The following is a 26,314-nucleotide window of genomic DNA, read 5'->3' as shown; positions in this document are numbered from 1 at the left end:
AGAAACAGAGAGAGCCCTGGGGTGGGACTACGTTGCCCCCCTGCCACCTTCCCAACAAGCCCCAGGGTGTGGCATGTGGCGCAATGCAGCAGGCAGTGCGTTGGGGTCTGCCCCCTGCGGCGTCCCCTGGGTGACAACAGGATGGGCATGGCCAAGGCAGAGACAGCTGTGGGGCAGAGAAAAGACTAAGAGACACACAGAGAAACAGACAGAAACAGAGATGCAGACCAGAGAGGCAGCGACACAGACCAGAGACAGACAGACACAAAGACATGAGAACGAGGTGGCTCCAGCCAGGGCAGAGGGTTGAGGTCGTGCGTCGCCAAGGTGTCAAGTGAATGCCCAGGTGCCGAGGGAACAAACACAGGCTGGACGGACAGCTGGCAGACACAGTGCCCCAGCCCCCACCGCCCTGGCCTCACCTGGAGGACCGTCCCGCGGGGCCTCAGGGCAGGTGTTCTCATGGGCGATGCGCTCCAAAGGTGTCAGAGGCATGTGCAGGCCGCAGTGGGGGCAGGTCCAGAAGGTGCGGAGACAGTCGCTGTACAAGTCCGCGTCACTCTGTGACAGCCAGGCTGTGTCAGGGCTTGGCAATCTGCCCTGCCCCCCACCACCAGCCTGGGACCTTCCCAGAAGCCCTCGGGGCTGGCAGACCCCGCTCTGAAACCGCATCCCTGGATGAAGTTGGAATATGGTTGGGGGTGGGGTGGAATCTTACCGTGAGGCAGTTGTAGGTGAGGAAGGCAGTGACTGCGTAGCCCCCTTTGGTAGGGTGGGGGCATGGGGGAGAGCTGCCAAAGAGGCTAGGGAGACTAGGGGTGGCCGTGATGGTCTGGGGTCCCACGTAGAGGTTCTGGACTTCCAGCCCTGTGAGCCGCCGGAGGCTGTAGGAAACCTGAGAAAAGATGCAGGAGATAGAGGAGACAAACTCACACAGACATGATCACAGCACTTGGATCCAGCTGTGCCTAAAGTCCACCCCTGGACTTCTCAGTTATGGGGGCCAACTGCTTAAGCCAATCACAACATGGTTTCAGATACTCACTACCACAGGCTTGTCTAAAACATGCTCTGGTACCCCATCCCCCATCTCACCTGCCTTCCCCAGGCCCCTTTTCTGCTCCCTATCACTTGTGGGAACACATTCAGACCTGAACTATTGCCTTCAAGTCCAGCCACCTTGCCCCTCCTTCCCTGGCACATCAGGTTGTTCCCCTTTCCCTGGCTCACTGGGTTCTTCCACTCCTCTAGGAAGCCATCCTGGATTGCACTGTTCTCTCCCACCCCATCCACATGTAGTAGAATCAGGATCAATTCTCAATCCCCACTTAAGAGGTAGGGGATTAGTTTCAAATCTGCTCTATCCAATTCTTCCTGTCTGTCCCCCACAAATAGACAGGAACCCTACAGCGCCCCACTCACATCCTGCAAGCCCTTAACTGCTAATGAGGGTTAACCTGCACCCCACGCACAGCAGGTGTTAATAAACATCCGGTGAATGAGGGCTGCAGCGGTTCATGGCGTGGCCTCTGGAGCCAGGCTCCTGGGATCAAATCCTGGCTCCAATCCCAGGATCAAAACCCCTGACCAGCTGTGTGACCTAGGGCTTGTCATCAACCTTTCTGGTTTGAAAACCCCCACATTGATAAGCCGGAAACTGGGCCCTCCAGAGCCTTAATCTTTGTGGCGGACAGCCCCCCCACCCCCGCCATGGGGCACAGGCACCCAGGTGGCAGGTACCTTGGATGCCATGAACTGCAACAGCTCCCTGCTCAGGGCCGCCACCTCCTTGCGGTGGACCGGAGCCTCCTCCTCCTCATCTCCATCCTCCAGCCGCCGCCGGGCCTGGTGGGCCAGCTGCCGGTCCAGGGCACTTTCCCAGTGAGCCCGGAGCCGCAGGGAGGCTGCCAGGAGCCGGACAGAACTCTCACTGTCTGCCACCTGAAGCTCCAGCCAGCCGTCAGCCACCAGGCGGGAGCAGTCGCCATTGGTGTCCAGGGACCGGCTGAACAGCAGGAGGGACTGGAAGAGAGACGGGCGGTGGTGTGAGGAGCAGGGAGCCATCTTAGAGAGGCCCCCACCGGCCTGGGCTCCTGCCCGCCGCCCTCATTCACCTCCCCACCCCCTAATCCAGACATCTACTTGTCTCTCCAAGGCATCCGCCCACCCACCCAGCCAGCTCTGCAGCAAATATTGACCACACTCCTACTCTGTGCCAGATACTCTTCCAGGTGCTGGAGATACAAGCGTGAACAAGATAGGCTAAGTCCTCACCCCATGGAGCTGACCTTCTGCTGAGGGTGGGGGCTACACGTGCATGCCCCTGTCAATACTCCTCAGACGGTGGACCTGATGTGGACGTGTCACAATAAATTTTATCCTCAAGATATCCAAACAAATGTTGAGTGCTAGTTAACGGGAAGCAGGCTGAAGTACTTAAGGGTGAAGGACACTGATGTCAGCAACTTTCTTTAAAATGTACCCAGAAATTAAGAAAGAAAACCCACCTATTAAAACAGACTGACGGGCGGAGAGGTGATAACGCAAAGACCAAATGTTCTCTGTGGGACTGGGGACTGGGAGTACGAGAGGTCGCTGCACACTTCTTTCAACTTTTCTCTTTGAAAATTGTCAAGATGTTGGGGAAAATTCTCCAGGACAGGGTGGGGGGAGTGGATGGGGCAGGACTGGCCACAGGTGGATGGTACGTGGGGCTGAGTGATGGAACATGAGAGTTCAATGGGCTATCCTGTCTACTTTGGGGCCTGTTTAAAATTTCTCTATCATAGCGAACTGTACCGGGCTGGGGAGACTGAAATATCAGGCCACATCTCGGCTTGCAAACGCATTTCTCTCCTGAAGTCCTGCTGACCGCCAGCACTCCTCTCCACAGGCCGCTGTGTTCCAGTCTGGCACCAATACGAGTGCCTGGCCTGGTCCTTCATATTTATTTGTGTTTCTCTTTACTGTCTGCCTCTCCCACTCATACACAAGCCCCACGAACCCTGAGAATTTTGTCCATTTTGATCACAGTTGCATCCCCGGCACCAAGAAGAGTCCTTAGTGCCTGGCACGATGTGGCCACTCAATATACATTTGAATGAATACATAATGGAGCAGCTCAGAGTTAGCTTTCATGGTGTCAGTGGGCCTCACAGTGTCAGCAACATCTCCGGAGGCTCTGGGAGCCCAAAGGGTTTCTCTTCTCCTTCTGCGTTCCCTGGGATGGAAGCGAGGGGGTCAAGGTAACGGGGACACTCATCTGATGGGGGGAGGCTGCCAGCGCAGCCCGTGGCCCTGAGTTCTGGCTCAGCCCCTTGTTCACTGTGTGGCTGAGGCAACTGACACACCCTCCTCTCCATCCCCACCCCAGCCTCGTCTGTCCCCCTATCGGCGAGAACCACGAGAACCATGGCTGGGCCTGGGACCACGGGGTGGCCTGCAGACACATAAACAAGTATATCTGCAAACTCAGCGCGTCCTCAGCCTCCACTGGGTGCACCCGCCATCCTCTCCTGTCCTACGACTGCAGTCACCCTCCTTGCTGGCCTCCTGGCCTCAGCTCCATGTCAGACCCTGTCCCAGCTCTGCTCAGAACCCTGTGGTGATGGGTGGGGAGGGGGAATCCAGTCTCACCCACCTCCCTGACCTCTTCTCCAGCTGCTCTCCCCTTCACTGACTCTGCTCCAGCTGTTCCCTGCACACACCAGGCATATGGTGCCTCAGGGCCTTTGCACTTGTTTTCCACTCTGCCCAGGATGCTCTTTCCCCAGAGATCCCTATGGCTCCCTCCCTCCCATGGGTCTTTGCCTGGCTGCACCTTCTCAAAGAGGCCCACCCAGATCTACTAATTTCATACTAGAACCTGCCCCTCCCCTCCCCCTCAAACCCCCTACTCCCTTATCCTATTCTCTTTATTCTTCCACCAACTCTTATCACCTGCTACCATATCATTTAGTGCTGTACTGTGTTTATTGCTACTGTCCATCTTCCCCTGCCAGATGTGAGCCCCAGAGAGCAGGGGGAGAACAGGAACCACCAGGGACCAGGTCTTGTCTCGTGTGCCTTCCACAATTTGGTGCACAGCAGGCGCTCAGCAGGTGACGAATGAATACAAAAAACAGAAGACAACAGCCGACCTGATGCTGTGCCAGCCTGTGGGGAAGGCGGCCCCTTCATACCTACCCTGTGCCTCCTGCCCTGGGGACACAGTCACAGAACGGGGAGCTGGGAGGCAGGGAGGCCGGGCAAAGACCCACCTGGAGAGCAGGGATGCGGACACAGTTCACCAGGTACGGTTTGTTGGTCTCCAGAAGGGAGACAAAGGTGAGGAGCTGGTGCTTGCTGCTCATCTTGTCCTTGTCATCTGAAAGGGTCAAGAGGTCAGCTCAGCATCCCACCTCCAATCCCCCACCCCACCCCGTCGTCCCCAACGGGCTGCCGGTTCCTCTAGGATAATCACACATCCACACAACGAACACACTCGTGTGTAATGATAAAATGTCTGGGGCTTATTTTTTAAATACTTTGCCAGGCTGAATGCAACTATGGCTGTTCAGTGATATTAAGAAGTATTGTCAATTTTGTTGGGAACATAATAGCATTACAGTGATGCAAAAAACAGTCCTTATGAATATGATTATCATTATTATTATCAAATGGTATGATGTCTGGGACCTGCCTTAACATGCTCCAGGAAAAAGGGAAAAAAAGCAATGGGACAGAAGCAAAGCGGTTGGTAGATGCCGCTGAGTGAGGGTGCGGAGGCTTTGTCACGCTCTCTACTTTGAAGATGTTGGAATTTTCAAAATTCAAAAAGGAGAAAAACAATATAAGAAGAAGAAAGTAAAACGACTAGGAATTCATAGCAGTTAAAGATTAGACAAAGAAAATTTCAAATTCTATCTTTGGTGTTTAAAATTACAAACCTCATCCTCTGGGGGTTACTATTTACCATCTTAATACAGTACATTACTTTCTTTACAACCAAGGGACAAAGCACACAAGCAGCCCTGCAGGTGGCCGGGGGGACACTCCCACCCCAGCGCACCTCAGGAGGGGCGCCCAGGATGGGACTGGTCTCATCCAGGCAGCACTGGAGGCCTAGATCCCACTAGATGAAAGGAATCCAACTGACTAAATGCTGGGGCTGGGGGAGCCCCCCCCAGGACGACCAAACCCTGAAGTTCACAGGGCTCCCGGGACATGCCTCCTGGCAGGCACTGCTCTACCAGCTAAAACCGCAGGCCTCGGGAACAGCCATGGGGCTCGAGGCCCAGCACCACCAGGAGGAGCATGAGGCTGAGTATGGGGTGAACTTGCTAAGGCCACCCAGTGAGGTCTGGCTCCTGGGACCCGCAGGTACCACATCAGCAGCCCCAGCGAAGGAGGGGTGTGGGGAGGAGCAAGGGGGTGACCCCAGATGGCGAGGTGCACCCCGAGGTCACGGTCCCTGCCCCTCGTATCCCAGTGGAGGGCTTCTCCCTACCCGCCTGGGCTCACGGTACCTCGGCTTCCTTCGCCACCCCTGACCTCCGGCTCCTGGGTGTGCAACACCTCAGGGTTGTTGGCGAAGACGCAGGTGGGGTGCAGCACGGTGCCCTGCTTGGCCTGGGTGTGGAAGATCTGGAGAAGTCAAAGGTGGGGCCGGGTGACGGAGGCCCTCGGACCTGCTCTTCCCACTGCCAGGTTCCTGCTTCCATGTCTCCCCTCAGAAGTTCCCTCCTCCAGGAAGCCCTCCCTGATCCTCTCCCAGGCTGGTCAGGTCCCCCTCTCTGTTCTCTCAGCCCCCAGGTCCCCATCTCAGCCCCAACCGCTCTGGGTCATCTGTCTGGGAACAGGCCTGTTCCTTCCACTGGACTGGAGTCCCATGAAGGCAGGGCCAGGGCTGTTTCGGTCACTACTGTGTCCAGCACAGAGCAGGCGCTGGGAAGGGGTGACGGACAACACTAAGGGGATGGGGAGAGGGAAGGAGGCCCACCTGGTCCGAGTCCTTGCGGCCGCTGTTGAAGGGGTCCGGGACGGCGAGTTGTGGGTAGAGGCCTTGGCCCAGCACTAGCTTGAGCAGGGCCATCTGGTCCCGGGTCAGGGCCTGGGCTGAGCTGGCAGCTGCCTGCAGCTGCTCTAGGTTGTGTCTCAGCTTAAACTTCACATCCTGGTGGCAACACGGGGGAAGGTGGGTTCCTGAGGGGCCCTCCCCGCTACCCCAGGGGCCTGGACTAGGGTATGTGAATCCAAAGGGTTCTGCAGACTCCTGTCCGTAGAAACCTGTCTCCTGAGGTCGGGGCAGAACCATATCCCCACAGACCCCAGGACAGCCCATGTCCCACCTCTATCAAACTCCATCCCCGTTGGCTCCAGGCACCAGACAGCCCCACAGCGCCCCACCTGGATGTCCACGTTGTCGCCGGCCCCCTGGGAGGTTGTGCGATCTGGGTCCTCCTCACTGGAGTAGCCATCCTGCTCCTCCTGGAGCCGCAGCACCTTGCGCCTGCGCCCTGCGCCCTCCTCGTGCTGGCGTTTGAGCTGGTAGAGCGCCTGGCGCTCCCGGCGCTGCTGCAGCCGACTGTAGCTGTCCCCTGGCTTCGGGTCCTGGGCCCCAGCCAGCAGCCCGTGGTCCTCCAACAGCTCCTGGGGGCAGGTGGGGCGCAAGTGAGGGACCCAGGGCCAGTCAAGTGGGCTCCAGATGGAGATGCATGTTCCAGTCTGGGGCCTGTAGCAGGCTGGCGAGTGATCTCACCCCTACAACAGCACTTCTCCTCAAACAGAAATTGGGGGCCCTCCCAGGACCTCCCTGCTGGGGCTGTTGGGGCTGTTGGGGCTGAACAGGACTGTACAAGAGCACGCCTTTGCATAGTGCTGGGCACATGACTGTTCCGTGAAAGGCTATCTTTGTTCCCGGTCAATGGAATGCCCGGGCTGGGGACAGGAGGGAGGAGAGGAGGCCAGGCAATCATCACCCAGGGTCCTTCCTGAGGAACTCTCCACACAGCCGGCTCCGGGCTCCGGTTATGCTCTGACCTGCCCTTCCAGGCCTGCACCAGCCCTGAGGGTTTTCTACACTCCTGGTTCTGACTGCGGTGCTTTGGCCGGCGGCAGCAGCAGCTGGGATCATTTGGGAAATTGTCAGAAACGCCAAGACCTGGGCCCCATCCCAGAAGGACTGAGTCCGTGTCGGGGGGGTGGGCGGGGAATCTGGGTACAAGACTCTCCTGGGGATTCTGATGCACCTTAGAGACCTCCTGCCCACGCCTTTGTAAACAGCCTCCCAGAGACCCTACTGGGTTAGTTTCTCAGTGTCTGGGGCCCAACAATGGTTGAGCCGCTGCCCTTTAGAAAGTCAAAGACATTGAGGGATGCCAAGAATGGTTGGGACATCAGTGGTCACCAATGTGGGGATCCCTGTTATTGCATGGGAGGTCTTGGTGGCGACCGCCCACTCTGGGCCTCGATCTGCCCTCCTGCAGCCACAGGGAACAGTTACACCAGGGATTCTTTTATTTTATTTTCATTCCGTGGCATGCTACACGGCCGTGGAAAAGTACACAGCAGCAGATCGTTTTGTGCTCAGATGGAAAAACGCCCGTGGAATATTAATGACAGGAACAAGCTATAGAACCACATAATAATAACAATGAAAACTGCAAACACTTGTATGAGACCACCTGTGTGTTAGGCCCTGTTCTGAATGCTCTATGTGTATTAACTCATTTAACCCTCACGAGATCGCCCAGAGGCAGGGGCAATTTTTAGTTTCCCCGTTTTTTAGAGGGAGAGGCTGAGGCCCCAAGAGGCACAGGAACTTGCCCGGGGTTGAACTGCCAGCAAATGGCAGAGCTCAGATCTCAGGCTCCAGATCTGGTGCCCCCAACCATCATTCTGTGCTGCGTCCCAGCACTCAGCCTCTGCAGCCAGTTCAGCACTCCGGCTCCAGAGGGCGAGGCTCTTCATGAGAATGAGTCATGTGACTGCCTGTCCTGTCCACCCCTCTAGGAAGCCCTCCTGGATTTCCACCCTGTTGCCCTCCCCACCCCCCACCATCCCCAATACCTGGTTGTGTGATGGTGGGGGAGGCGGGTGTAGGTTGGGACTCCAATGATTGTCGGAGGAGGAGAAAGACCATGTTCTGGAATGTATTCACACATATTCTCACTCCGCCTCCCCCTGACCCCGTCCGCAGGTTTGCTCCTGGCCCTATGTGCCAGGGCAGGCTGGCTCCTACCCCTCAGCCTGGGCCTCACCTTGAACTGGCGCCGCAGGTTGGCCATCTCGTACAGCCGATGCTCCTCTATGCCCCGGCGGCGGCACCACTTGCGTGAGTTTCTGTTCCGTTCAGATTTCACCTGGGTGGGGGTCCGGACACCAGTGTCAGGGCCTGGCCAGCTGGGAGAAGGGGCAGGGGTGCTGACCCACCGCCCAGGCGAGCCCAGTGTGAGCCACTGGGAGGAGGTGAGGCAGGTGGGAGACCCGCCAGCGTTCCCTCAGCAACACCTGCTTTCCTCCTCCTTTCAGGTCTCAGCCCCACTGCCCCCTCCTACAGGAAGCCCTCCCAGACCACACTGGGGCAGACACCCCCTGCTGGGATCTTCCAGTCCCTTAGACTCCCCATCACACCCCATACTGGGTGGTCACTGTCCAGGGACGGGTCTGTCTCCCTGCACTGGACTGTGAGCCCCAGGAGAGCAGGGGCAGGTAGTTTTAGTCACCACCAGGTCCCCAGCACTGCCCGGGACCAAACCAGGCAGGGTCAAGGAACACATATTCCATATACAGACACTACCCTAAGGTGTCTGCACTTTCTCCAGATGGTACTGGTTTTAGTGCTTTAGAAACCCAGGCTCCCCCTCAAGCCGGGGCCTCTGCCTGTGCTGGTCGCATCAGTGGTGGAGATGGGGTCCTCCCCAGGCAGGCCAGGTCTGTGGAGGGCTCAGTGGTCCTCCCTGGGGTGGGCAGAGGGGCACAAGGAGGAGCCATAGCCTCAGGGAGGTCTGACCTCTGCAGAACGACAGCCCAACAGGGCACCCTGCCACCAACCTCACCTGCACCCAAGCGTTGAAGACGTTGAAGAGCGTAAAGGGGTCACCCTGGTCACTCTCCAGGGGCCGCCGCGTGGCCGCACACTCTGGGTTGCTCTGGGCGCTGCGGGTGAAGGGCGACTGGACGCTGAGGGCAGCCGCGATGGTGAGCACGGGCTCCGCCAGGTGGAACAGGGAGCCCAGGATCAGCATCTTCCCTGTGGGCGGACACACGCTGAGCCCTCAGGGCCTCGGGGCGCCCCCGGACCCGCCCTCCACCTTGCCCACCAAGGGACAGAATCAAACCCAGAATCACACCCCAACATGATGAAAGACAGTTTCCACCTGCACGTCACGCATCTGACCCATCCTCACTGTTCCCCTTGCCGACCTTTCCAGAAAGTTTCTGTCACACTTATCATAAGATAAAGCTGGGCAGTAGAACAAAGCTGTCCCAGAACCCCCTTGGCTCTGTCATCTCGGGCAAGTCCCTCCACCTCTCTGTGCCTCCATCTCCCCATCTGTGAAATGGACTAACGGCAGCACTACCTGCTGGGGGTGGGAACTCTCACTGGTGAAGCCCTCAGAGTTCCACTCAGCACAAAGCATGACCGGTGACTGAGCCAGCTGGGCCCAGAGCTGCCCAGCACTGCACCACTGTGTCTCCTGCCCCGCAGGGTCTGGGGGCCGACGGCGCCAGCCTGGCTGGGGCGTGCCTACCAACTACCTGCTGCACAACCCTGGGTAAGCGAGTGACAGCCTTCCTCTGAGCCTCAGTTTCCTCATCTGCACAAAAGGGGTGCCGGGAGGCCCTCCTCTCATCAGGTAAAGATTAAATAAGGGCCATAAAGTCTCCCACTGACACACAGCAAATGATCACAGAACATTCTCTTTCCTCTCAGATCTCCTTGCACTAGCCCCCTTCTCTCTAAAACAAACAAAAATAACCACCTTCACAGCCCTGGGCGGCCCTCAAGGTTGGTGGTACCCAGCCTCCTGCCCGTCCTGGAGCTCCAGCGGGCGGCAGTGATGGGGACTGTAATGATACTGACATAGGCAGGAGGTTCCCTTGAGCATCACGCTTGGGAAATGGTGCACCGGGTGGTAGAACCCAGCTGGGGATATTCTGTGGGCCGTGGATTGCTGGTAGATACAGAATGTCTTATGTCAGGGGAATCAGGCAAGATGAATACGCCTCGGTCAGCAAGATCCTCGGAAGGGGCAGGGGATGACTCAGGAAAGAGCAAGAGGAAGAGGCAGGCAGTTTTGACATCCTTACAACCGCAAGAGATGGGTACCAGGGTGGGGCTGGGAACAGACTGTGCAGAGAGAGGTGTCTGTTTTGTTTACTGCCATATCCCTGCTGCTTGAACAGTGCCTGGCACAGAGGACGTGTGAATGAATGGACAGGGCCTTGAGAAGGAACAGGCTTGCCTCTGGGTCACTCACAATGGTGTCCCACACTCACTCCCAGCGGGGGCTCCTCACCAATCACGACGTCCACAGGCAGCTGGGCCAGCAGGGACCCGATGGGGGTGAGGGCCTCTGAGCTGTCCAGGGCCCCCTGGTCCTGGAGGTAGAGGATGGCCGTTTCCAAGCTGGATGGTGGTGGGGGCTCGATGAAGGGGAAGGTTCGGGGGTCCCCTACATTCATGCTCTTCATCTGGAATGAGAACCAAACCCCTTGGCCTGAGCCCCAACCAGGGTGAGTAGAAGGGAAGCGCATCACTTGTGGACCCGGCCCTCAAACCCTCCCGAACCCATCTCCCACGCTCCTTCCCCCTCGCTGGCTGATGCCGATGAGGAAGAGGCCCTGGGGAGATGACAGAGATGCAAAACAGAAAAGGCCTGGGTCCCCTAATAAAGGAAGCTGCCCACCAACCTGAGGACTAACATTCTGCTGTGTTGGCAGAACACAGCCGTTGTGAGTGGGTCTATTTGTCACAGCTGCCTAATCTAAGCAAAACTAACTACTGAGACATGAGCCGTGACACAGAACGTATTGAGAAACCCTGGTCTTAAAAGCCACTTCTTGATGGGTTTCCTGTCACAGCTGAAAGCACCGAGTCATGAGGTTCTGCCTATGACCCCGTGCATCCAGGACAACAGTTCTCCCCTCAACACGTGATCGGATGTTTGGAAGGGATGGGTTCCCCCCAGTGGCCAGGCAGCCCTGAGCTGTTGACCCTGAAACCCTGGGATTTGTCCTGTCTCAGTGCCTCCCAGGTTCCTCCCTGGCACTCAGGATCCAGTCCCCTCCTGGCCCCTGTCTCACCTGCAGCACCAATGCATCCAGGGCGACCCTCCGAATCTCCGGGACAGGGTATGGGGCAAAGGCATCGTAGTCCGATTCGGCATACAGGCGGAAGCAGACGCCAGGGCCCGTGCGGCCTGCCCGGCCCTTCCGCTGCTCCGCACTGGCCTGACTGATCCAGAACTCCTGCAGCCGCTGCAGTTTGGCCTGTGGGTCGTAGCTCATCTCCTTCACCTTCCCTGGGTGGGCAGGGAACGTGTGTGCAGGAGCCACGTGGGCCCTCCACACGCCTGGCCCTTGACCCGGCCATTCATTCAGACACCCTCACTTATTCCTTTATTCCAGTAACACTAACCAATAGGTCATTCTGGGCCCCACAGTGCCACTTTGTTAATGTACTCTTCAGTTTCCTCACTGACACATCTTTTATTTATTTATTCAAGCCATTACCCATTCAGAGGTTCAGTCATTCAACAAATACTATTAAGCACCTACCAGGTATCAGGCAAACAGCCCTAAACACTACCTACTCCCTGCTTCAGTGTGGAGTTCCCTCCGGACATGTGCACATCTCCAGACTTCACACTTCTCTCTAGGTCCCCAGGGTGGCTGAGGGGGCAGCCCTTACCAGAATCTACTACAAAGCGGATCCCATCAATGGTGACTGAGGTCTCAGCAATGTTGGTGGAGAGGATGCATTTCCGGACTCCAGGGGGGGCCACATCAAATACCTGGGAGAAAGTGAAGAGGCAGCACTGGGGGCTAATTCAGCCCTTACTGACCCGTGTGTCCCGCGGCCTCCTGAATACCTCCTGGAGCACCTCACACCCATATGTATAAAACAGCTTCAGCTTCCTTCCACTGAACCCTTTCCTCCTCAGGTCCCCATCTCACAGATGGCGCAAAATCTACCGGGTCACCAGGGATGGAAACTGGGGCTGCCCTAAGTCTTCCCTCCCTCCTCATACATCTAGCCACACCTGATCATCTTGAACATTTCATGATTTCATTCCCTCCTCCCCAAACCCACAGCCTCTGCCCTGGTCCAGGCCCCTGCTTTCCACCTGGATCCTGCCCAGCTTCCTCCCTGTTCTCTGGCCTTCTGGCCTCTGGTCTCATCCCCTCCCATCCATCCTTCATATGCAGCAGAGGAATCTGCTGAAACACAACTGGCACCGCCCCCACCTTTCTCAGAACGCTTCTATGACCCCCCAGAGCACTCAGGACAAATACGAGCACCACATTGGGTCTTCAAGTCCCCTGGTGGTCTAACTCCGCCCAACTCTCCAGTCCCATCTCTCCTGACTTCCCCTTCACAATCTGGATGCAGACAATTCAAGTGTAGTTCCCCAGCTGCCCTGACTTTTTCTCACCCCAGGCCCTTTGCACACACCCTCCTCATGGACCCAAGAGCATAGTGGTTAAGAGTGGTGGGCAGCAACTACAGCCTGTGGGCCAAACCCACCCTGCCACCTATTTTTGTAAACCAAGGTTGTTTTTTTTTTAATTAAAAAAAATTTTTTAATGGAGGCACTGGGGACTGAACCCAGGATCTCATGCATGCTATCCCCACCCCTCTAAATCAAGTTGTGATGAAACACAGCCTCATATGGTCAGTCTAGAGCTGCTTTCTAGCTGTAATAGTAGAGCAGCTATACACAAACCATACGGCCCACAATACCTAAAAACATGCACTCTTTATGGCAAGTCTGCCAACCTCTGGTTAAAAGCATGGGCTCTCGTACCAAATTACCAAATTAGTTTGGCTCTGCCAATTATATGACTTTGCACAAATGCTTATGCCTCAGTTTCTGCATCTGTTGAATGGGGACAACAATGGACCTGGCAGATAGGGCAGCTATGAGGATGAGAGACAAGGCGGGTACAGATCTCAGAACTCTGGTCAGCATGCAAGTGTTCCACATACTTTGGCTGGGATACGCTTAGTGCCAAGGGAGGCACTAAGGAGGTGCTCAAAGGTTCTTTCTTCAATCACTAAACGACCAAGTGTGACCTGAAGGGATTCTTCCCAAGGGGACTGTGGGAGTCAGGCCCTAGGATGGCCTGGGGGAGTCTCGCCTCCTGGGATTCACACACTCCCAGTACCCTCCCCCTGAACAGGGCAGACCGCGTTAACCAAGGGATACTGCAGAAATGATGGTTCGTGATTTCCAAAGCTAGGTCATAAACAATGTTGTGGCTTCTGCTCTGGTCTCTTGGGAAGAGCCAGCCACCCTATTGTGAGGACACTCAGAAAGCCCCCTAGAGAATCTTTCAGCCCCAGCCAAGCCTTCAGATGACAGCAGCCCCATATGTCATCTGACTGCAACCTCATGAGAGACTCTGAGCCAAAACCACCCAGCTAAGCCCCTCCCAGATTCCTGATCCACAGAAACTGTGTGAGATACTGAACGGAACAGTCAACATGCTGCTAGGTTCTGGAGTAATTCGTTACATGCCAATAAGTAACTAAGACAGTGACACGAAGGCCTCTCTCCCAGCTCCCTTTCACTCCAGCCTTACCATCTACCACTCCAGGTCTCACCATCTTTCCCCACACCCAACTCACAGATTCCCACCTCCAGGCCTTTGCTCCAGGTGCTCCCCCAACTAGACTGCCCTCCTCCCTCTTCTCCTACTCAGAGTCCTCCTTGTCCTCCAAGGCTCAGCTCCAATGCCTCTGGCCTCATCAGGAAGCTCACCCTGACACATACTCCCCCACCCAAAGATGGGAGCAGCCCCTCTGCCACCCACAGCCCTGAGGGGTGGTGTCACCTCGGCCCTGCACTAGCCACTCCCAACCCCTCTTCCCCCTCTGCCCTGCACGGCTAGACCCCCGCCCGCCCCACTCCACCTGGCCATGTGTGATACCTTGTCCTGGTCGGCCACGGAGAGGGCGCTGTGCAGCGGTAGCACCACCCAGCGCTGAGTGTGGCTGGCGTAGGTCTGGGCGGCCTCGAGCACAGCGCTGATCTCTGCCATGCCGCTGAGGAAGACCAGGAGGTCACCCCGCTCCTCAGCAGGGTACTTATTGTCAATGGCCTCCAGCACCCTGAGGAAGGGCCGCGGGTCCAGCTTCTCCGACTTGGACGTTGTCGGCTCAACCTCTTGTGGCTGGTACACGACCTGGGAGGAGACAGCCCCAGCCAGGGGCACACCGTGTCATCCCAGCTCAGAGCCATGTGGCTGGGAGGCCACAGGCTGACGGAGAAGACACAGATCAGTCAGGTAGCAGATGGCACACTCACATAGGATAACTGGACGAGGATATAGTAACAGGACGAAGTGTCGAGGTAATTGGAGGGTTTCTGGGGTGCTGGTAACGTTTGATGTTTTTTTAAATCTGGGTGCTGGTCTCTAACAGGCATTTAATTTGTGAAAATCAATTGAACTGTTCCCTGGGGACACATGCACCCTTTAGGGTTGGGAGTGTAACTCCAACAATGACCACAGAATTGTAAGGGGCGGAGCCAGTATTAAAACCCTAGAAATCACTTCTCTGAAAGCATCCTCACTTTTTTTTTTCATGGCTACTTAGAAGACAGATTGATGGGCACTGAGACTGCGAAACCACAAGGGACAGTGCATTTCCTGGTGTTAGGAACTTCAGCACTGTTATCAATCATTGGCCCCAAGGTACAAGAGGAAGGAGGGATTATCAAAACCATAAAGGAGGCAGCTGTGTGGAGGGACATCTTGAAAGGAGCTGTGACTTCAGGTAAGGGTCACAGCCCACTAGAGACCTGGAGGGAAGGGGCTTTACTCTCCTTCCCCCACTGGCCAGCCGGAGCCAGAGGGGCAGGGCTTCATTAGTGCCATCCATACAGACGGGCCTCCCCAGGGAAGACAGGAAGTTGGGCAAGGGCAAAGGAGATCTGGAGAAGGACAAACAGAATCTACCCAGCGCAGGGCCATGTCTGTCTGTGAGTCGGACTGAAATCCTGGCTCTGTCACTCCTGAGCTGTCCCATGAACCAGGGACTTCACACCCCTGAACTTCATTTTTACCTTTATGGGTGAAAGAAGGAAGGGAAGTAATTCCCCGCCCAGAACCACCAAGGCTGTGGTGAGGGACTCACGCAAGCTCTTGCTGTTCACTGTGCAGCGTGCAGTACACACTTGATAAATGTCAGCTGTGATCATCAATGTCATGGCTGATAAAACCCACACGCAGGCCATAGCAAATAGGTCGAGAAATGCGGGGAAAGTTCAGGGCAGAAGTTGCTGGGGAAACTGAAGAGCTAAAAAGGATCTCTGCCTAGCTTGGACAAAGCAAACTGTAAGAGGACCCAAAAACATTATTTTTCATGAGTACCAAAAAACTCCCTCTTTTTCATCTAAAAGGTCTGTTTCTTGATTTCAGCTTCTTAAGCAATAGCTGCGTCTCAGGTGGGCAGGCAGGTTTATGAAACACGGTGGAGACGAGCCTACCCCTAGGACTGCTATGAGCATGGGGTGAGATCATGTGTGTTGAGAGGTATGGGCGACCCACAGCGGTCCCCAGTAAGTCTGTTTTCTTCCTGAGCACCCATCACGTAGAGAGAGAAAGAGACAGAGAGAGAGTTGATATTTGCCAGCCTCCCTTGCAGCTACGTGGGGCTTAGTGATGCAAGGTCATGTCCAGCCTAAAGCCAAGCCGCTTTCCCTGGCCTCTGGCTCCTTCCCTCTTCAACCTCTGACCACACAAATCAGGACAACTCCCCCAGGACAGTGGTTCTTATCAGAGGTGGCTCTGTACCCCCATGGGACATCTGGCAACATCTAGAGACATTTTTGTTTCTCACAGCTAAGGGAGGAGAAAGCTACTGGCATCTAGTGGGCAGAGGCCACGGAGGCTGCTGAACACCCTGTAATGCACAGGGCAGCCCCCACAACCAAGAATTATCCAGCCCCAAATGTCAACAGTGCTGAGTCTGAGAAACCCTGCCCGACGAGGTGGTAGAGCAATGAGGAAGGAGGAGCCTGGGTCCCTGAATGACCATGTGCAACAGAGCTGCCCATCAGCCTGGACCAGCAGGACTGGAATACAAGAAAAATTAATTTCTATATTTTTTGAGCCTTTAAATTTTGGGGTCTCATCTAACAGGCACTTGTCACTCTACCCAGCACATGGTAAATACTCACAAAATGGTAGCTTTAATTGGGAGTTCAGGATTTGCAGATACTAACTACTATATGCAAAATAGATAAACAACAAGGTCCTACTGTAGAGCACAGGAGACTGTAATCAATACCTTGTAATAGCCTACAATAAAAAAGAATATGAAAAGGGAATATATATATATATATATATATATAACTAAATCACTATGCTGTATACCAGAAATTGACACAACATTCTAAACTGACTATACTTTGATTTCTTTTTAAATTAATTAAAAAAAGAAAATAGCAGCTTTGAAAAACAGAGAGGCAAGGGGAGAACATCCTTAATTAAAGAGATGGAGGAGAAAAAGAAGAGATGGGAAACAGAGCAGCAGAGAAGGGATATGTCCAGGTTGGCCAGAGACCAGGTGGGCAGTCTGGGGGTGAGGGGGCACTGACCGTGATGGGGAAGAGCCTCCCCGGCACCTGGACCACAGGGGCGCTGCCAAAGTAGCTGGAGAAGAGCGAGATGTTGATGGTGGCCGACATGAGGATGACCTTGAGGTCGGGCCGGGTGGGCAGCAGGCGCCGCAGGACACCCAGGAGGAAGTCGTTGTGGAGGTGTCGCTCGTGGACTTCATCCACAATCAGGACCTGGTACTGGGGCAGGCTGGGCTCCCACTGGATTTGCCTCAGGAGCAGCCCCACAGTCAGGAACACGATCTTGGTGGCCGCCGACCGTGTGCTCTCAAAACGAATCTGATAGCCGACCTGGGGTTGGGGGTGGGGGGTGGTCAGGAGAGCACCCTGGGCCTGGGCCACCACCCCTCACCCACCCCAGATTGAAAATATGAGCAAATGTCCCACATCAAACTCTGGAGTCCAACGGGCTTAGGTTCAAATGCCACCTCTGCCACTTAGTGCCGTTGACTTGGGGCAAGCAATTCTATGCCTCAGATATGTATTTTTCCCTCTTAGATGCTGTGAGAATTACATGTGCTAATGCAGAGGAAGTGCTTGGCACAGAGCCTGGCGTATGATACTACTTAATTAGAATAGTTATGATTAATCTTTCTTTACGTCTTTACTGTGTTCCAGGAACTGCTTTGACTGCTTTATGTATATTAACTCATTTCATCCTCACAGTCACTACATGGTGTAAGCACTATTATTATGCCCACCTCACAGATGGGAAAACTGAGGTCACTCAGCCAAGGTAACCCGCTAAAAAGTCCAAGTGAGAAGAAATGTACCTTAACCCCTACCTCACATCATATACACACATACTGATTTCAGATGAATTACAGTTCTAAATGGAAAAGTTGTTAGGAAAAAACAGAACATCTTCATGACCTTAAAGTAGGCAAAAATTATTTAAACAGCACCCAAAGAGTGCCAACCATACAAGGAAAATGACAGACTGTATTATATTTAAATGGGGCACCATCATCAAAAGACTCCATTCAGAAAATGAACTCACAGAGTAGAAGACAAGATCTGCAATACACAAATTCTACAAAGGACTCATATTCAGTTTCTGTAAAGACTTGTAAGTCAAGAACAAAGACAAAAAATTACAAAAGACAAATGGGAAAAAGACTTGAACAGACACTTCACAAAAGAGGATCTCCAAATAACCAAAAAATACATGAAAATGTGTTAAACATTCTTAGTCATCAGGGAAACATAAAATGACACCCACAATGCAAATTAAAATGTGATACCACTACACACCCACTGGATAACCTAAAATGAAAAAGATTAACCATAACAAGAATTGGTATGACCCAGCAATCCCACTTAGACATATACCCAACAAAAATATATACCAAAAGGCTGCGAATGTAATTTGGTGCGGCCACCATGGAAAACAGTATGGAGACTCCTTAAAAAACTAAAAGTTACCATATAATCCAGCAATCCTACTCCTGGGCATATATCAGGAGAAAACTCTAATTTGAAAAGACACAAGCACCCCAATGTTCACAGCGGCACTATTTACAATAGACAAGACATGGAAGCAACTTAAATGTCCATCAACAGATGACTGGATAAAGAAGATGTGCCATATATACACATATATATAGGAATACTACTCAGCCGTAAAAAAGAATGAAATAATGCCATTTGCAGCAACATGGATGGACCTAGAGATTGTCATACTAAGTGAAGTCAGTCAGACAAAGACAAATATCATATAATATTACTTGCATGTGGAATCTGAAAAAACGACACAAATGAACTTACTTACAAGACAGAAACAGACTCACAGACATAGAAAACAAAGTTACAGTTACCAGAGGGGAAAGGAGGTGGGAAGGATAAATTAGGAGTTTGGGATTAGCAGAAACACATTACTATATATAAAATAGATCAACAACAATGTCCTACTGTATAGCACAGGGAACTACATTCAATAGCTTGTAATAACCTATAATGAAAAATATATATACACATATATATACGTATAACTGAATCACTATGCTGTACACCAGAAACTAACATAGCATTGTAAATCAACTATACTTCAATTTTAAAAAATGCAAAAAAACAAAAAAAATGCAATTATATGAGCATGAAATAAGAAAAAATTTAAAAAAATAAAACTAAAAATAGAAAAAAAAAAAAAAAAGACACCAAAAGGCATGCTATAGAATGTTGGCAGCAGTACCATTCACAAGAGCCTAAAACTGGAAATCTCCCAAATTCCCACCAACAGTAGAAGGGACAAATACTTGTGGCGCTTTCACAGCGGAATACCACAGAGCAGCATGAACAGTGCACACACACATGCTTACACCACAGAGTCGTCTCACAAAATTAATACTGAGTAACAGTAACAGAGGCCATGCTTGGCAACAGTGAATGTACTTTTTGATTCCATTTAGAAAAAGTAAGAACGAGAGGCAAAAGTCATCTGTGATCGTCTCTCATGAACGCAGGTGTGATAATCAATCCGGCACTCAAATGACAGCTTACCACAAAGAATTGTGATGCCTCCTGGGGCCTCAGGGCAGTACCCGGAAGTGGAAACAAGGTTTCTGGGGTGCTAGTAAGTTTGATTTTTTTTTTATCTGGGTGCAAGTTACATAAGCAGTCAACTTATGAAATTTCTCAGAGCTCTATATTTATGTGCCCTCTTTTGTGTTGAGTGTTATAACTTCAATTTATGTATTTTTAAAATTTTTTTTTCGGGGGGGTAATTAGTTTTATTTGTTTATATTTAGAGGAGGTGCTGGGGATTGAACCCAGGACACAGTGTATGCTAAGCACGCGCTCTACCACTTGAGCTATACCCTCCCCACTGAGTTTTGTAACTTCAACAGCAACACTTAAGTGGTGGAGCCAGGATTAGAACCCTAGAAGTCATTAGTAAGAAGGATTCCCATTCCTTTTTTGTGACTGCTGGGGAAAAAAGATTGATAAACATCTAGGCATTTCCAATTTCTTAACTCTTAAAGTGCTACCCTGGGTAATGTTAGTGCTTTTGTCATTTGGACCATATCCAGGCCAATCTATAGATAAATTTCTAGAAGAATCATCACTGGTTCAAAGGGTTAAGTGTTTCTGTAACTTTATCGATACCGTCAGCAACTTATTCCACAAGATCACAAGGGAAAAACCAGAAGCCTGTTAGGTCCCACTCACCTGCGAGCCATATTGACTGAGGCTCTCAAAGCCAACGCGCTTGGCCAGCGAGATGCAGGCAATTCGCCGGGGCTGGGTGCATGCCACGTGACTGAAGCCAGCAGCCAGCAGGTACTGGGGCACCTGAGTGGACTTGCCACAGCCCGTGTCACCTGCCACCACCACCACCTGGTGTTCCTTCAGCGTCTGCAGGATGCGGTTCCCATACTGGGCGATGGGGAGCGCTGCACGCTCACGCTGCAGTTTGGCCAGCCGCCCAAAAGCCTGCTTCTGGCCAAAGTCAAGGTAGTGCAACAGGGCTCGGCGGAACTCGGACACTCTCTCCGGGGGCAGGCACCTGCCCAGCTCCCGAGGGCCCCAAGTGTCAGGGCCAAGGACAGAGAGGTTGATGCGGTAGCGCGGGTCGTAAGTGCGAGGTAGGTCCGCCAGGGCAGTGATTCTGTGCTTGGGATGGCCAGCATCTTTTTCCTCCTTCCGGGTGGTCTTGAGATTCTGGAATCTCTGCAAGCGTTCAAAGAAGCTCCAGAATTTCTGGCATTCCTCAGAACCCTGGCGGATATAACCCTCATCATTGAAGAAGGCATCCTCGAAGAGGCTTCGTGTCTCTGGACAATTCCAGTTCCATTTCTCCAGGGCCACCTCCTGACTGGGAGCCCGGTGTTGGTCCCGGTGACCCCTGCCCTCCCTTGTTCTGGGAGGGGACATGCTGTGGCTAATCCCGGCACAGTCACAAAAGTGGTGTCAGTTCTGATCACCTGGACCAAAAATTCTCTGCCATGGCTGTCTGCCTGCAGTGAGAGGCCAGGGCCTACAATAACAAAGCACTTCCTCTTCAGAGAGCTAACTTCCTTTTCATTGGTGATCCAGGATCACCACAGGCGATGACAAAGTGGCCTAGGTCAAGCTGGTGACACACAGGGCACCTCACGACTCCTGGGGTGATCTCTGGGATGGGCACAAGTTCATCCTGGGCCCTGAAGGCTTGCGGGAGGGAACATAAGACACGTTCATTTTCAGAAACATTTACTGAGAGCCTGCTGTTCTGTAAGTACCACACTGAGCCCCCACAGGTGGTCTTGGTCCCATGTCAGAGCAGACTCTGACAACCCAGTGATGGAGGCTGTGATAAAGGAAGCCAGGGGGCCTGTGGGAGCCTTCCCTGACCATGCTTGGGAGTCAGGGAAGGATCTCTGGAGGAGGGGATGTTTGACCTGGAGGAGAGTCAATAGCAGAACCTGGTCATGAGGCAACAACAGGAGAGAGGTGCAGTACAAGGAAAAGAGTAAGGCAAGGGATCCTAATCTGGGGTCTACTGAGCTTCAGGACCCCTGGGAACCCTTTCAAATTAAGTGCAGTTTTTCAAGTGTTGCATTACACGTTTTGTTTTTGCCTGCCTGGCACTTTCTTTTTTTGTCTGATAACACTTTCTTTCCCAGAGCAGCCCTTCTTGGATTCCACATGGTTCCCACTGCCATTAAGCCAGAGAACCCCTATTGGTTGGGCAAGTGACAACAGCCTGGCCAATCACAGTGTCCTACTTCCCCTTTAACCAGTGATTGATCTGAGAAGAGGACACATGACCCGAGGAGGGCCAATCAGGGCCTTTCTCTGGAATCTACTCTGGTTTAGTAGGAGAGAAAAGCTCTCATTTTATCTAGTGACTAAGCAAGGATGATAGAAACCCAGAGTGTTTGCAGTAGCTCTTGAAGCAAATAGTCTTTCCTAGATACCTTACAGGGAAGCCTGCATGTGGGTACAGTGAGGCACGCACAAGGGTGGTCACTGAGCGACTACAAGGAGAGAAGTGGAAGAGAGAAGGGGGGGAGAAGATTGACAACATCACTTAGTGATTGAGGCTTAGTTCCCTCCAACCCTCCACTTCACAGCTACACAAGAAAGTGTCTTTTTGCTTAAGATTTGGCTTCTGATTCTTAGCTGCATTTATGTTCTAACTCATAAAGAACATCCCCTCATCTGTGCAATTTTCTGGAGGGAAGCCCACCACTCAGATTTTTAAAGAAGTTTATGACCTTAAAAGTGTTCTGAGTCTTCCGTGGTTAAGACTTTGGAGTCAGGCAGATATGGGTTTGAATCTCAGCCTTAGCATTTACTACATGTGTGGCCATTGGCAAATAAACTCCCTTGAGCCTTCCTTCATCTATAAAATGGGGACAATTCCATCTCAAAACACTGCAGTGTTTATAACCTAGCCTGACACAGAGAAGCTAAATAGTAACTACTATTCAAGTCCAGTGCTTTCTCTCCTCAGTGACTAACATAGGGAAAACAGTGAGAGGAACCACAGGCACAGAACCTGGAAAAAGTAAGCTCAAAAGGCCACAATTCACCTTCATATTGGTATTAGTGATGCTTTCACCTACTCTGCCTTCAGGCTCTCAGGGCCATCATGCAACTGAGTTCAGAGATTCTTGTTCTCTGTAGTCTCAGAGGGACCTGGGCCAACTCTGGGAGTAATCAGAGCCAGGTAAAGGTTTCAAGTGAAGAATGTGTGAACTGGCGGAGCGGCTTCCCACGGAAGCAGTAGCCTGTGGGGAGTGCACACCACTTTCTGGGCTGGGGGTTGTCACAGCAGCTTCAGAGGGAATTCCTGTTCTAGGAGGGAAGGAAAAGGAAGAGGTCTTGAAAGGCTGCTGTGATCCTGAGCCAGTGATTCTCAGAAAAGGACAGGGACAATGAAATGGAGGAGTGCAGTCCTCTCAGGCTGCTAACTGCCTAAGCGGGCACGTGTGGCCAGAATGACAGCATCATCGTGGCTCTCAGAGTCTCTCTTCCTAGGTCACCCTTTAGATTTTCTGGATCTACTCGTTTCTCTGTACCTGTGTCTCTGACCATCTCTTGCTCTCTTGGCCTCTTGGCCTATACTTCCTAGGCTTCTGGCTTTTAGAGGTTTTCCCTATTTCTCTCCTCTCTGGCCCTCCATCTGCAGTTCTCAGGTTCTTGTCTTTTTTGGTCCATCTTGCTCACCACCCTCATCTCTCTTGACTTTCCTTGCCCGGCCCCATCTCTTTCCATTTATCTGATTCTCTTCCACTCTGAGTCTATTTTCCAGTCTGATTTTCTCTGCAACTGTCTTTCTTCCTTTGACTCCACTCCTCTTCCATTCTCCATTTGACTTCATTTTCTGTTTGAACCCTTTTTTGACTCTCCGTTTCTGTCTCCATCCCTGTCTCTTCCTCCAGCATGACTCTCTTTGTCTCTCTCCATTTCTCCATCTAAAACTTTGTCTCCCAATTGTCTGAAGCTTCAACAATAGCTAACATTTACTTAGGGCTTGCTCATATATCTATCAGGTACTATTCTAAGTCACTCATATACATTTATATGCATACATATACATCATACACACACACAGATGGTTTCCTCACAACTCTAAGAAGGTGCTACTATCATTATCTGAGCCACAGAGTTTAAGTAGTAAGTAGCAGATGAGAAATTAAAATCTAGGGATTCTGGCTTCATTTAGCCCTGTCTTCATTTCTCCATTGTCTGGCTTTAACCCTCCATTTTTAAATTTGACACTGTCTTCTCAGTTCTATTTGCTTTCTCTCCTTTTCTCCATTTGCACTGCCTCGCCATCTCTCCATCCTCAGGATTACTCTCTTCATCTGTCTGGCTTTATCTCCCATTTCCTATCCATCTCGCTCCGTTCTGATCTCTTGAGTCTCCTTCCGTCAGCTGCTCTTCCCTTCTTCTCTCAACCCCTTTCATGTCAGCTGTTGTCAATTTCCCCCTACCTCACCATCTCCACCTTTCCCTATCCGTCGGTGTCTCCCTCCGATTCTGCCTCTCGTTCTTCTTCCAGTTTACTCTTCGGACTATTTCTGATCCCCAGTTTCCACTCTACTCTACGTTTCCCTCCATCTCCCAAGTTCACGGTGCGACCACATTTATCTCGTAGTCCCTATGAACCCATCAGCCTCTTGCCTTCGATCTCTCTAGTTTTCAGCTTCCCTCTCTCAACTTTTCCGTCTCTCGGTCCCTCAGCTTCTTGAAGCTTCTTTCTATTTCTTTCAGCCTCTCCGACCCCCAGGTTCTCTCAGGAACGCTCAGGTTCCATCTCTGTCCGCTTCTCCGGGCCCCTCGGCCTCCTCCAACACATTCCCTCATCCCGGGATTTCCCTCTACCCCTCGTTCTCTCCCAATCTACCCCCAACCAGGTACAACTCAGGCCGCCGCCACCGCCACCGTTACAGCCGCCACCGCCGCCACCACGGCCTCGCGCAGCCGTCCCGCCTCCCTCACCTCACTAAACGCCGCCAAAGCTTCCACTTCCGGTCCCCAGCGCCCCTCACGCACCCGAAGCCGGTTCTGCGCCTGCGCACGCCATCCTCACGGCCCGGCCCCGCCCCGCCCCGCCGCAGACAGAGGACCAGTGGGCAGCTGCGAGCGCCCAAGACTCACTCTGCGCTTGCGTACAGCACTCTCAGGCCTCTTCTCGCTTCGAGCGGAGCCTCGGGTGACAGCGCCCTCTAGAGGCTTGTGGAGTCGTGACGATGGAGACTTGCTCTACCTTGTACCTGAGCAGCCACTTGTACCCTGGAATCGCGAGGACCCCGGGGTTTTAGCCCAACGAGGGAGCTGGCCGGGGCCCAGACACTATCAAAACATTCCCTTGGTTTATTTATTATAATTCATAATTATTAATGCATAATTCTATTAATGTATATTTCACCTTATGAATTCACTTATAAATAATACAAATCAACTCCCCAGCTCCCTGAGGGCAGGGGCCATTTCTGTCTTGCAAGTCCTGTTCTCCAGCATCCACTACAGGGATTAGATAGTCTGTAAATGTTTGCTAAATGAATGACTCAATGAAGGAGGAAAGTGAGTTCTCTTTCGTCCTAGACGGGCCAGTCACTGAGGCACTGAACCTGTTTTCCTACTTACAACATGAGGATAATACCTACTCTTCAAGATTGTTGCAAAAAATACATGAAAAAGTCTACATAAGGTACAGAAACTATTTTCACTAGTGTACCTATAGGCACTCGATAAATGTTAGATCTTTCATTTTTATTTTTATATCCTTTCTGTCATTCTCCTTTTTCCTTAGGATGACATTGCCATTAAGAAGGTACAGCCTTCAGTTCTAGAGTCAGTTCAAGGCACTGAGGATACAGAAATGAATAAAACAAAGTGGAGCTCCTATTTTGGTGCGGCAGACGGACATATTATTAAAATAAATAGAACGCCAAGCATAACTGCATGCCCTTTGGAGAAAAACAAAGCAGGGAAGGGGTAAAGAGTGATGCTTTTGGTCCAGGGATGGTCAGAGAAGACATTTCCCAGAAAACAGCATTTGAGCCAAGAGTTGAAAAAAGTGGGGTTGCAAGCCATGGGATCCCCTCTGGGTGAGTATTCTAGGTAGAGGAAACAGCAGAGGCAAAGACTGAAATGGCCAAAAACTTAGTGGGTTCAGGGGCCTGCAAGCGGGCTTGTGTGGCTGGATAAGGGATGGGGGAATAATAGGGAATGAGGTGGAGAGAAGGAGAGATCTTACACACCATAGTGAGGACTTTGGCTTCTAATCTGAGTGAGGTGGGATCCACAGGCAGAGTTCCAGCTGATTTTGCTTTTAACAGAATCCTCTGGCTCCCATGTGGGGAACAGGCTACAGGCAATCTAGATGAGAAAAGGGGACCAGGGTGGAGGCGGCTGCAGTAGGTGACAGCTGCAATGGGCTGCTGGACTGCGATGACAGCAGAGAAGATGGGTCTTTTGAGGTAGAACCTGCAGGGATTGACTGACAGATTGACCATGGAATATGAGAGAAAGAGAGGTAGAAAGGATGACCCCAAATTCTTGGCCTGAGCACCTGGACATACGGAGTTGCCATCAACTGAGATGGGGAAGATGCCGGAGGAGGATCTGAGAGAGAAAATTCAGAGTTCGTTTTAAGCATTTTGAGTTATAGTTCGTACTTTGAGTTGAGATGTCAAGTGGGAAGTTGCATGCAGTTATCAAACATTTGGGAACACAGAGAGGCCAATTCATATATCATCAAAAGAAAAAGGGGAAGAGATTGATTAACGTCTGCTTAAACTTTGCAAAAGAGAACTACTTTTTTTTAAAAAAAGGGAAACTGGGAGGAAGTAAACAACAAATATGAAGTCAGAAAGAAAACCAAAAACTACCAATGCTAGGATTGAGTAGCAAAGTTGAAACTAGTTCTTGGAAAAATATCTTTAAGACCTGATTCTTTGGAAACTCAAGGAAATCGATATATTCATGCTAAAAAATAAACAAAAACAAAAGAACAAACTTAAGAACAAAAAGAGGAAGTTATAACA

At 52.0% G+C, this 26,314-nt stretch overlaps 1 protein-coding gene across 5 annotated transcripts in view; it reads right to left on the bottom strand.

Annotated features, from left to right (window-relative positions):
* DHX34 (DExH-box helicase 34) overlaps positions 1 to 26,191 on the bottom strand; it is a 28,469-nt gene extending 2,278 nt beyond the window's left edge. Inside the window, exons 1-17 of one of the 5 annotated variants that reach the window (XM_064489453.1) lie at positions 25,529 to 26,191; positions 24,423 to 24,557; positions 20,001 to 20,981; positions 16,812 to 17,123; positions 14,140 to 14,394; positions 11,897 to 11,999; positions 11,290 to 11,507; positions 10,503 to 10,677; positions 9,039 to 9,232; positions 8,241 to 8,342; positions 6,388 to 6,630; positions 5,981 to 6,154; positions 5,508 to 5,625; positions 4,260 to 4,366; positions 1,741 to 2,022; positions 719 to 895; positions 423 to 561 (exon numbers count right to left, since the gene is read on the bottom strand). In XM_064489453.1, the coding sequence (XP_064345523.1) occupies positions 423 to 561; positions 719 to 895; positions 1,741 to 2,022; positions 4,260 to 4,366; positions 5,508 to 5,625; positions 5,981 to 6,154; positions 6,388 to 6,630; positions 8,241 to 8,342; positions 9,039 to 9,232; positions 10,503 to 10,677; positions 11,290 to 11,507; positions 11,897 to 11,999; positions 14,140 to 14,394; positions 16,812 to 17,123; positions 20,001 to 20,705 (3,304 nt within the window). In that variant the 5' untranslated portion in view covers positions 20,706 to 20,981; positions 24,423 to 24,557; positions 25,529 to 26,191. Of the gene's footprint in view, positions 1 to 422; positions 562 to 718; positions 896 to 1,740; positions 2,023 to 2,072; positions 2,436 to 4,259; positions 4,367 to 5,507; positions 5,626 to 5,980; positions 6,155 to 6,387; positions 6,631 to 8,240; positions 8,343 to 9,038; positions 9,233 to 10,502; positions 10,678 to 11,289; positions 11,508 to 11,896; positions 12,000 to 14,139; positions 14,395 to 16,811; positions 17,124 to 20,000; positions 20,982 to 24,263; positions 24,354 to 24,422; positions 24,558 to 25,528 lie in introns of those variants that run through there. The other 4 variants (XM_010991679.3, XM_031458974.2, XM_064489454.1 and 1 more) reach the window with 4 other exon arrangements.
* Between the last annotated feature and the right edge of the window lie 123 nt (positions 26,192 to 26,314).

Source organism: Camelus dromedarius, chromosome 9, assembly GCF_036321535.1.
Source record: "Camelus dromedarius isolate mCamDro1 chromosome 9, mCamDro1.pat, whole genome shotgun sequence".
NCBI classification, from domain to species: Eukaryota; Metazoa; Chordata; class Mammalia; order Artiodactyla; family Camelidae; genus Camelus; species Camelus dromedarius.
Note: the sequence above shows the minus strand (reverse complement) of the source record. Positions and strands in the feature narration are given on the sequence as shown.